We start from the raw sequence: 11,682 nt of genomic DNA, 5'->3' as shown, positions 1-11,682 counted from the left end.
AAGCCAATGACAGGCTGTGCACTGTGCTAAGCCCCGCCGTGCGTGATCGGTGCGTGCGTAGAGAAGTGAAAGTAACGTGATTGGTTGTGCTGCTGCTGGTCTCCAAACACAGAAGACATTTCCAGTCAGTTTCCGTCAACCAGCAGCTCGTTGTAGTCGCAAAGGCCATATAAAACCCTGTTTTCTAGAATATAGTGCACCTGCAAATAATGGGAAGGAGTGTTGTGTACTCCAATACCGCTGTCAGCTGTGCGTTTGTCGCACAGGCCCGTTAGGCTCGAGTTTGTTAGCGTTAGCCGCCTCAGCTGTCTTGCGCACTCGCTGAGGCAAAATGGTGAGTTTGATATTTCCAGCTTGTTTTAAGTCAATTGCTTAACATGTTGTGTTTGTGTGGTTGGGAATGGTTGCATAACTAGTTAGCCGCGTAGCTGCTCCATTTGCATGTCACCAGGTTGAGCTGTTTTGGTGAGAATAGCAAAGATACGTGCCGTTCAGATCGAAGCACTTAGCTAACACAAACAGCTATATATCGGCTGTGTATTAACCTAGAGAGTTGACTTTATTCTGCATTTACGTGTGTCACAGACCCCAGAAATACTGTCTCGATTGGTAGATCACTGGGATTTGACACTCTGCCGTCGTGTAGATTTTGACAGCTCAATATGTGTTGCAGACTACGACTAAAGAGGTCGAGAGATTCAGGCCATCATCAGCTGCAGTCTAATAAGAGCAATATGATAACGTTACAAGCCAAGGGAACATAACAGTGTGTTTCTGTCAGGAAGATCCCTATGTGCTGTCTGGAAAGGCAGGCTGGGAATCAACTATTCTTATTTCGATTTATTCTCAACGATTTCGGTTGATTAGCGGTTCATCTACTACGTGTATGATAGACATATTTTGGGGAAAGAAAATATTGTAAGTTAATATTTGTAAATACTAAATAGTACATTTGAAAGAAAAGAAAAAAACTTCCCTCATCAGTCTGTTGCCAATTCTTGAGATCATTTCTGGTCAGAGATCAGAAATGCAATTTATGAAATTCTTGTGAAGGTTTACACAGACTGTTTAACTTAATGACTTTTCAGAGTTTTAGAGATGGAGATGGCACAAATGCAATTCAGAAGTTGACCATATCTTTATGTCAATTAATAATAATAAACATACTGTGTGATCAATGACACTGCAACATATTTTTTTGTATTCAATATGAGCCAGACATGATGAGAGTATTAATTTGCAGTTCATCGAGTCAGCTATTAATTGTAGTAACTAGGGCGTGTTCACACTGGCGTCTTTTTTGAAAGAGAAAAAGTTGACGAGTGCTTTTTTAGTAAAAAATTAATAATATTAAGTTGGCAGCGTTTGGTTCCAAATAGCAGCCGAGGGCATCTTTTTGTTGCTATAACCAAAAAAATAATTATTTATATATATATATATATATAACATACACACACACACACACACACACACACACAACATAGCGTCGCAATGGTGGGCAATAACTGCAAAATTCGATATCGATCCGATACCAAGTAAATACAGGGCCAGTATCGCCGATACCAATACTTTTTTATTTTAAATTGCACATAAAATATATTGTTTCTGTGTACATTTTTAAATCAATACAATAGTTTATATTTCTCCATCGTTTTAAATTTGGTTGTCATTTGCATTGCTTCATTATATAAGTTCTTTCCCTCATTAAAGCAGTTAAGTACACAGTCTTTGTGTTTTTGTCAGATTTTCAAATTCTTTTTTGCTTCAAATTAAAGTTCTGATGTTGTGATTCACCTTCAAGATGGCTAGTTTGGTTCATGTCTTATAACTATTAAATTAAGACTTTTAAAAAAAGTCCTTATGGGGAAAAATACTTTCAGAACCAACCGATGCAAAAGTAAATTCTATAGGCCAATTCACACTGCACTGACATTTGCCGACCAACGATTTTATCGGATCAGTGGGTGCTTTTCATTTCTAATTTGCGCATCCTCGTTTCCTTTCCTCGCGTTTCAGCTCCAACCCCTGTAGGATGTGAGGGAAGGCTGCAAGAAAAGTAAATGAGAACAGAGGAATCGAAGGAAAGCTTATTTGTATATTGGAATATTCTTAATCACTCGAGCGTCACTTCACAGCATCATCAACTGCGCTTAAGGGACCTGCCTGTATGTTGTTAAGGTTTGGTTAATTTAAGAAATTATTAATAAATAACAATAACGCAAGATGCCCTGTTGAAATATTTAAGATGTATGGTTTATTTAAACAGCAAAGGAAAAGCTTAAATTAAAATAATTGTGACAGATGGTAAAGGGGAGGAGAACTTATATGTGCGTCAGGTTTCTCAAGAAAGACTTCCGCATAGGATACACCTGTATATCCTCCCTCATAACTCCTCTGGAAGCTTCCTCACTCCTCGTTCCTCGCCTCCTCGTGGAGCAATTAGAGGATTGAGATGTTCTTCAAGATGGCTTTCTTTGGTCGGTTTCCGGGTCACAGGCTGAGCGCCATGCGTGTTACACCTGTGGGGGTCTGTTGCCATTGGTCGCCACTTGTTTTCTCTGATTGAACATGTTCAGTTGGCTTTCGTTGGGTCGTGGAATGTCTGATAAGTAGCATACTGTAATTGTCCATCTTGGTCAGTGTGAATTGGCCTTTTAGTGTATAAACTGCACAGGACAGAATGCTAACAGTCTACATCAGGGCTCCTCAAATGGAGGCCCACTGTCCTGCAGAGTTTAGCTCAAACCGTGATTGAACTCACTTACCTGCAATTTTGTAGGAACTCTCAAGACCTTGACTTGCTTGTTCAGGTGTGTTTGATTAGGGTTGGAACAAGGGATGCATCGAAATTAAAATAAATAAATAAAAACTGGATTTGAGGAACCCTGTTCTCTATATGCATTGAATACTCAGATGACCTTTTAGATTAGCTAACATGTGCCTTGATTTTTACTGATTTGATTCTTACTGTGCACTGTGATAGATAAATTGGAAGTAATATCAGTTGTGATTTCTTATGTATGCCATTATTGATCAGACTGCCTGCTGTTGACGCATTTTCACAAAATGGGATTAAAAAAATGTATTTATTTTTTCCAAAGATTCTAATCACATATTCACACGTAACTCACAGAATTTCAGAAGAAAAAATTATAGGATGTTGGTGTTGGTGAGTTTATTTTCATATTCAAAATACAAGGGTGGAAACATGGGCTATGCTTCACCTCAAGATAACTTGAGGCAGTGTTACATGTCACATATTATTCACACACCAGCATTAGCTTCTAAATTTAAGAAAAAAAAACAGGTTTCTTTCTAGTGGCTCAATGTCTCCGTTTACAGGATGTAATTTGATTGTTGGTAAAACAGGATTTGTGAACGCTTTTAGCCGCACAGAAGTGCTAAGAGTATTCACTGCGAGTATTGTCTCTTTGTTATTTTTGTCAGCTCATTCAGCCGTTGTTTGTTTGAGTTTGTTGTTGGTATGTGGGGTGTGGAGTTTCTGCTTACTTTCTAAATCCATTTGACAGTATCTCTTGTTTGTTTTCCACACAATTTAATCTACAGAGCTTTACTCCTCTAATAATTCTTAAGATGCAATAATATTTGAATTTGTTACCATTAACCCTCTTTGATATTAATAATGTGCGAAACAAGCAAGACTTTGAACCGAGATCTGCCATTGACTGGTGTTTAGGAATGTACATGTGTCTAAATGACTGTAAAGCAAGTTGTGAAACTTCACAGTTCAACTTTTGTCAAGCAGAGAGAACAATTAATTAAGCTAGAGCAAAATATTGACTTGGGATTGAGAACACAAACCAGTTCTTACAAAAATGAATTAGAATTCTTTGCCATGTTATACAGTAGATTCATTCAATGCCAGTGTTGATGTAGGTCAGAGTTTCCCTAAGCTTGTGAGACTTTTTTTCTTTTTGCAGGTGTTGTTGTTGAATCCACTGGAGAATCTGAAGACCTACATAAGTAACCGTCCACCGCTGGTCATTTTTATGGTCAGCGTCAGTGCTGTGGCTATTGCTTTCCTCACTATAGGATACTTCTTTAAGATCAAGGAGATCAAATCACCTGAAATGACCGAGGTAGAAAATAACTTGGTTTACCTCAAATGTGTGAGCCATGACCCATTGAAAATACTTGGGAACAAAATAGTTAATGATTAGTAGACCAGTGTTATTTTAGTGTTATTTATATACTATTTATATAATAGTATATAATACAATGTATGTGTGTGTGTGTATATATATATATATATATATATATATATATATATATATATATATATATATATATATAATATAATATAATATAATATAATATAATATAATATAATATATATATATATATATATATATATATATATATATATATATATATATATATATAATGTATTTTGAATTAGCTTTTTATATTTTCTGTTTTCATTTTAGTTGTAGTTTGTTTTAGTAATGCAGTTTAGCTGTGGTTTTAGTTTTTTAAAAATATTTCAATAAAGCTTTAATTTATTTTAAATTCAGTTTTAATTATATAATTTTTATAAGTTTATTTCAGAGTTTAGAGTTATTTCATTTAGATTGCAAATAAAGTTTTTCATCTAATAGGGGTTATGCGCAACATACTTCTGGGTTCTACAAAACAGATATAACTACTTCCGGTCGTCAGCTACTGAGGTAAACACAGCGTAGGAATGGCCACCTTTTATAGCCGGTGTTTACAGGAGCTACCCATTCTATCCATTTCAGATGTACATCGTATTGCCAAACGGACTTCCAGAGCCCCGAGTACTCTGTTAGATAAAGGATTTAAGTTTTACGCCTCCTCATTTATTCATGATTATGAAGGTATGTAAGTTAGTATATGTAGCTTTTGCTAATGGCACCCGATGTAGAGTTAGCTAACTATCAATAAGTTAGTTTAGAATTGTATGCTATCAGTAGTTTAACGTTTTATATTTGCTTGCAGACGATTAAAACAATCAAATGAAGACTGCATTTTATTTTTTTATAAAAAAATTTTTTCTGATACTTAAGCATTCGTGACATTTTAATTAAAACAGAAATAAGAATTGTATTCTAAAAAAGCAAAAAATAAGTTACCTCAGAGATCACCTACCGCTGCAGATGCGTACGGTAGTGCAAACCGGAAATGCTTATACCTGTTTTCCGGTTCGAACGTTGAGCATTCCGCATAACCCCTATACTTTTTTTTATTTAATTTTTTTATGCCAGCTTTATTTCAATTACTTAAAATAACTTTTAATAGTTTTAGTTAATAAAACAACACTAATAGACATACAGGTATGAACCTGCACATATATTGTTTAGGAAATGCTGGCGAAAAATCTACTTTGAATTGACTTTTTTGTGACTCTTGTATAATTGTTTTTTTCTCTCCTCAGGATTGGAACACCTTCCTTCTCCGATTCAACGAGCTTGACTTTTGCATCTCAGAAAACGAGACCCTCAAGCACAGCTTGAATGAGTCCATTACACCAGAGAGCACGGTGACCAGCAGTCAGGCGCGATCCAGCACGCAGTCGCCAGCCCTGCTGGAGGACCCCGGTCTGATCAACATCTCAGTGGCCATCACATTGACCCTGGATCCACTGAGGCCATTCGGCGGCTACTCGCGCAATATTACTCACCTTTATGCCAGTGCGCTTGGGCACCAAGTTGGCCTTGCTGGTATGTCTCAGTTTTTTGGGGGGGGGATTTAACCTGGACGTGTGCCATCTGATAACATACCTCCATGTGATCACTGATTTTATCAGCTGTTTTTCATAGTTTTTCATAGTTTTTCACACCTTGCATATTTCTACTCTGCACTCAGTTTGCACTTCCTTGATAGGATAGGAAAGAACTGTATGTTTGAGTCAGGGCATTGATTTTCTAGGCATGCAAATATAACTTTTATCTCCTTTAGTGGGGAAAGAAAGACCATTGAAACAAGCTTATTTTAATAACATGCTTGAATCATAGAGGAAATTTGACAATAATATATTTAGAAAAATGAGTCTTAAAGAAAAAATGGCAGGCTATGCAAAGTATGCATTTACCAATGAGAAAGATTTACCAACCATCTTTTCCTTATGTGTTTTGACCCAGAGAACATGTTGATGTGTACTGTTTTCTACATTTGAATGCTAGCATCTAGTAAAATGTATTATTACTTAACTTTTAGATGCATGTGTTTAAAAACAGCCATGGCACCTTCTTTGTGGCTTATCTTGTGATTTTTATGTATAGTATATATTTCTTTTAAATGTATTTTCCCTGGTCCCTTGCAATGCAAACTTATTCTGTTGAACATTGGGTTGTGGGCAGTATTAGCTGAAAAACCATTAATTGATGAAAACGCTGAAACTCATAATAATATACCATCTGGGCATCTTTGGTGTACTATTTTACATATACTGCCATTCAAAAGTTTGGGGTCTGTAAGATTTTTTAAAAATTGTTTTGAAAGAAGGTTCTTATGCTCATCAAAGAGCCAAAATACAGTAAACCAATTATATGCTTATTTGGTGCTCAACAAACATTTCTTAAGATTGTCAATGTTGAAATCAGTTGTGCTGCTTAGTATTTTTGTAGTGAAACTTACATTGAGTACGTTTCTAAATTTTGAACGGAATCCAGCCTCCGTGACTGTCTATTTTATTGATATAGATCAGGGTGGAGAGTCATTGCTGTGTGTTTATTTTTTCCCCTGGTGTTGTGACTGAACATAGTCCAGTTAAAACAATGGTCCATTGTGCACAAAGGGATAACCGTGTTAGAGAGACCGGAACTGAATACCTTCTAGATATTACTTGCAGGCACATCTAAGCTCCCTTTGTTTTACAGAACATGCTGACTCTGTGTGGGTGTGTTTGTGTCATTAAAGGCAGAGAGGCCCATGAAGAGATGAACATCACTTTCACTCTGCCGGCAGCCTGGAACTCAGATGAGTGTGTTCTGCATGGTCGCTGTGAGCAGATGGTCTTCAGCACCTGTATGACCATCACAGCAGCCAGTAATGTCTTCCCAGTCACAGTGTAAGTGTCTATAGAAAGTGCATGTGCCAAATCACACTACAGGTCAGTCATGTAGGGGAAATGTGGGATGAGTTGTGCAACTTTTTACTTGCACATTTTACTGTATACCAGGATGTCTGTTATCAACAGGAAATAGAGAAGTTAAAAATGCACAAAATTTGAATGTAATGAAACTGTTTACAACCTTTTCTAATGCTATATATTTTATTTTATTAAAACTTTTACGTTTTTAGTACATCGTTGTTCGTATAAATGTACCCTCAGACACATTAGGGAAAGCATTTAAATAAAACCTGTGAATGCACTTAAAAATGCAGCATCACATCTTTAATCGAATCCCATCGAATTTCATTGTGAATCCTCTCGAATTGTATCGTTCTGAATTTGCAAAAATCGTATTAAAAAAACAAAAAATGTTAACCGAATTGATTTGCTGTCTACCCAACGAGATGCATGGATGGATAAATGGATAGCATCTGTAAGATACTATTAGTGTTTTATATTTTGAACAACTTTGGATTATTTTTAAAAAAAAAATGTAATTGTAGTAATTTGTCTGAAAATTTTGCCATTTTTGTTTCAGTTTTAGTTCTTTTAGTACATCTTTAAACTAAAGGAAAATGAGAAATGTTGTTTAGCAACTAGCTGAAATGCATTTTATTTCAAGTAATGAAAATGTTTTAGTTAATATAATGACCCTGGTATTGTGGGCTCTTTTTAAATTCAAACGTATATGCACGGTTTGTTAGATAATGGGGTGGTACAATTTACCCACTGACACATCTTACCCCACTCTCCCATACTATGTGTTTTGTATCTTCAAGATGTGCTCTCAAATATTGCTGTAGGCTTTCAACTGTGGATTTTTCTCTGTAAATGTGTTTGTGTGTTGAGTAACTAACAACTCAGAAATTAGTGTTTAACTGACCCAGACTGCCAAAGCAAAACATAAAGAACATACACAGAGGGGCAGCATAGTTCAAATTGGTGTTGCATAACTGAAGAAAACGGACTTGAGATTCCTTCATCTAGGATGAGTAATTCATGCCTTGTTTTGCAAATCCTCTGCAGGCAGCCGCCTCACTGTGTCCCAGAGACCTACAGCAATGCCACATCCTGGTACAAGATTTTCACCACAGCACGAGACTCGGACACGAAGTACACACAGGAGTACAACCCATTCTGGTGTTACAAAGGTGCCATTGGGAAGGTGTATCACACACTGAATCCCAAGCTCACTGTCATCGTTCCAGATGTGAGTGTTTGATAGGAACATTGTGTGAATAAGTGCTTTGTGAAAGTACAGTACTAATATATATTATAGGGATGTGCAAGACTAGTCGACTAAATGGTACAGCTAATACTAGTCGACACCGAAACAATAGTCAATCACACGGGAGAAAAAAACACAAGATTAGAGCAGGGCACGAGCCGTGGAAACGGAGTGAGGCCGGTGGCGCGAGTGTTAATGTCCCAGGAGCTCCGAGAGATAAGAGGAGTGACGACTGTGGAAGACGAGAGAAGACCAGGCCTGGCACATTTAAGTTGCGTTTTGTCTATGTATGGGCAGCAGTCGAAAACACCTGCCATTTACTTTCGTTTTATTTATTTTAAAACGTCCGTTAACCGTTCACCGGTTCCCCCTTCTTCCCTGCTCCTTAAACCTTGTTACATTTATGTTTAAAAAATCGTACTTTAAAATAAACCACTTGGAAAAATAATACCATAAGAGGTTGGGCTTAATCTTTTTATTTGACTTCAGATACGTTTTCTTCATGTCACGGAGAGCACAGAAATTATGTTCTAAAGACAAAGGTGCGGGAGTATTTTGAATTAGAAATAAAACTGCAAAGTTTTATGTTTGCTGTGCCATTTCAAACTGGCATAATTCCACTAGAGCCATGCATCACCATATACATGCACGAAGGTGTGATAGCCGAAGCAAGGCAATGCCCATCAACTCCATTCGCCAATACACTTATTCACCAAGTGTGTGACATTTAGCAGCATTTATTATGGGATTTAACTGTTTGATTCTTTGAAGTGCTCAAATGCATATACACACAAGTCTTTTAGAGGGTTTCTGACTTTTAGACTAGTCGGTTACAAAAATTCTGTTTAAAAAAAAAAAAAATTCCCTAATGAAAAGTTAGTAATAAAATGAGAAACAAGAAACGCATTACAGTAAACCGAACAAGTGGCGGGTCTGTTGCATTCACACTGCAACACTTAATGCACAGATCTAAGTTTGGCATATGAGATTGTTTTTTTGTCCTGTTTGTGGCTATGGTTATTACAATGTCAAACATCACAATTTCAGATTCAGTCCCGCATTTTAATACAGTTGTCAAAATTTGCAGCGTGTACTGTCAAAATATGAATGGGTTATATACAGAAACCTCCCTTTATGATCAATGAGGCTGATATCACTTCAGTTTAGCAGCAGCACAAGTGACAACTCTTTTCTTATAATCAAAAAATCTGTCTATCCTGCACAGTGTATCGCCAAGAATCTGGAGATATGATGCGCATCACGATACATGGGTTTGGATATAATATATTGCAATATTTCTTTGTTTTTTCTTTTTACTTTTAGAAAGAGGAACTAATTTTAGAAAAACTGTCACAACAATAACACACCATAATATATATATAAAACCTCAGTAAGCATAACATTTGATATTATTTAATCAGAAAAGTGGGATTTGCATTTATCAGTCCCTGTAACATACAACATCATCAGTGATATTTTACAGTATCACCCTAATCGGACTGATGCCAATAATTAAAAATAATAATATGTAAGATTTTGTAATTCAAAGTGATTGCCACAGATATTTACTTTTTATCACTTTGAATCATTATACATAACATGAACTAAACTGTTACAGTTTATATAAAAGTCTGTTAAAGTATGTATTTACAGATGCAAATTGCGTTCTCTTTCCCGACAGGACGATCGCTCTCTCATTAACCTGCACCTCATGCACACCAGCTACTTCCTGTTTGTGATGGTCATCACAATGTTCTGCTATGCAGTCATCAAGGGCAGGCCTGGCAAAGTTCGACAGAACAACCCAGATTTTTGTCCAGAAAAGGTACGACCTGGTGTATAAGGTGATCTGTGTGATGAGTCTGCTTGTTAAATTGTAACTGAGCCCTGTAGTTGCTGTTCTTGTTACAGGAATGTCATCATCCAGCTCACAACAAACATGCCCTAGCTGAATACTAAAAGTGCCTGTTTTTCTCACAGGTGGCCTTGTCGGCGGGATAAACGGGGTCGAAGGTGAACATCTGAACCGAAGCATATCGGAAAGGGAAGTGAGAAAACTACATGTTGCCTACTGAACCCAGGAGAAGGGTGCAAAAAAAAAAAAAGCTCTGTGAATGCATTTTTCTGCAATGTTGGGTCACTCCAACCAAAGACTTTTAAGTGCCTGTATCTACTGTGTAAATAATTCTAGGACTCTTAAATTCAGAACAGAAGCAGTCTGCCTGAGCTTCCCCTGCACCCTGTGCCATCCTGTAAATGTTCAGTATATCCAGTACCAACAGAGGAAAGTGTTTGACTAGAGATGAGGAATATCGCCTCCATTTAAATTTGATCCATTCTCATGCTTGCTCTTTGTGTTCTTGATCAGATCACAAAAGTGTATCCTACTTCTTCTTGTGACATTTGATTTCTCTGGAGGTGACCTTCGCCTTGTCATTCCTCTTGTGTCTTCGTCTTAACCGACCCTTTCATATGTGTCCATTGGCGATTCTGCAGTGGCATTTCTTCTGATTCCTCTTTGAGGACGGGCAGATGCGTGGATCTCTGCCATGTACCATGATCAGGCTGCTTTGAAACGAGTTCCTCTAGTGATGACAGCTGGCATTTGTTTGACATGCTTCTTTTATCATCCGAACCCCACGCTGGTTTTACTGCGAACGTGTCTAAAAGAGATGCCGGAGTGGATGTGGACGCAGTGCTCGATTTAAATTCCTCTTAAATGCAAATAGATGGGAATAAAACATGACAAAACATCATCTTACTCAGAATGTTACCGTGTTAGTGAGTCGAAATAAAAAGCCTATTCATGGATCGATGGATTTGTGTTTAAATCTGAATTAATGCTATAATACATGGCCTTGGGCTTCACATGTCATTTAGGTCCACATCTGTTTCTGGACATTTCAAATGAATGTATTTGTAAAATCAGCAAATTAACAGCAGTGATGCAGCAGCAATCTCTTGTACATTTAACATTGAAGTTTAAAAAAAATGTAAATCATTATTGTAGATATCTTATTTTTTGTAATCATTGTACTCTTATCCATTTCTCAACCATCCATTGTGTTTCCTGCCATTTAATTGTTTCGTTTAATGCCTAGTTTGATACTTTTAGTTTCGGTTTAATCTTTGCCTTCCAAACCTACCGTTTCATTATTCTTACTGTCATTTTAAGTTTTCGTTTCCACCCAATGAAACTCATGTCATGCATGTGTGATCATATACAGTAGATGTGCATGAGACTTGTTACGAATGCTTCGTTCATGCTCCTGTTTGGTTTAGCATTGCATCTCTGTATGATTCACTGCTCTTTATCCACGAACCCATTTTCCCATCATGCCTTGCTTAGTTACAGCCT

The 11,682-nt window shown here is 37.0% G+C and overlaps 1 protein-coding gene across 1 annotated transcript; it reads left to right on the top strand.

The window, feature by feature from the left end:
• Window positions 1-53: 53 nt before the first annotated feature.
• On the top strand, window positions 54-11,682 carry tmem248 (transmembrane protein 248). The gene is made up of 7 exons (XM_079872588.1): window positions 54-334; window positions 3,942-4,100; window positions 5,417-5,702; window positions 6,901-7,051; window positions 8,123-8,306; window positions 10,006-10,149; window positions 10,305-11,682. The coding sequence occupies exons 1-7, from the start codon at window positions 332-334 to the stop codon at window positions 10,323-10,325; spliced, it is 948 nt and encodes a 315-aa protein (XP_079728714.1). The 5' UTR covers window positions 54-331; the 3' UTR covers window positions 10,326-11,682.

Source organism: Squalius cephalus (assembly GCF_949319135.1).
Source record: "Squalius cephalus genome assembly, chromosome: 5".
Classification (NCBI taxonomy): Eukaryota; Metazoa; Chordata; class Actinopteri; order Cypriniformes; family Leuciscidae; genus Squalius; species Squalius cephalus.
This window is presented reverse-complemented; position numbering and strand designations above follow the sequence as displayed.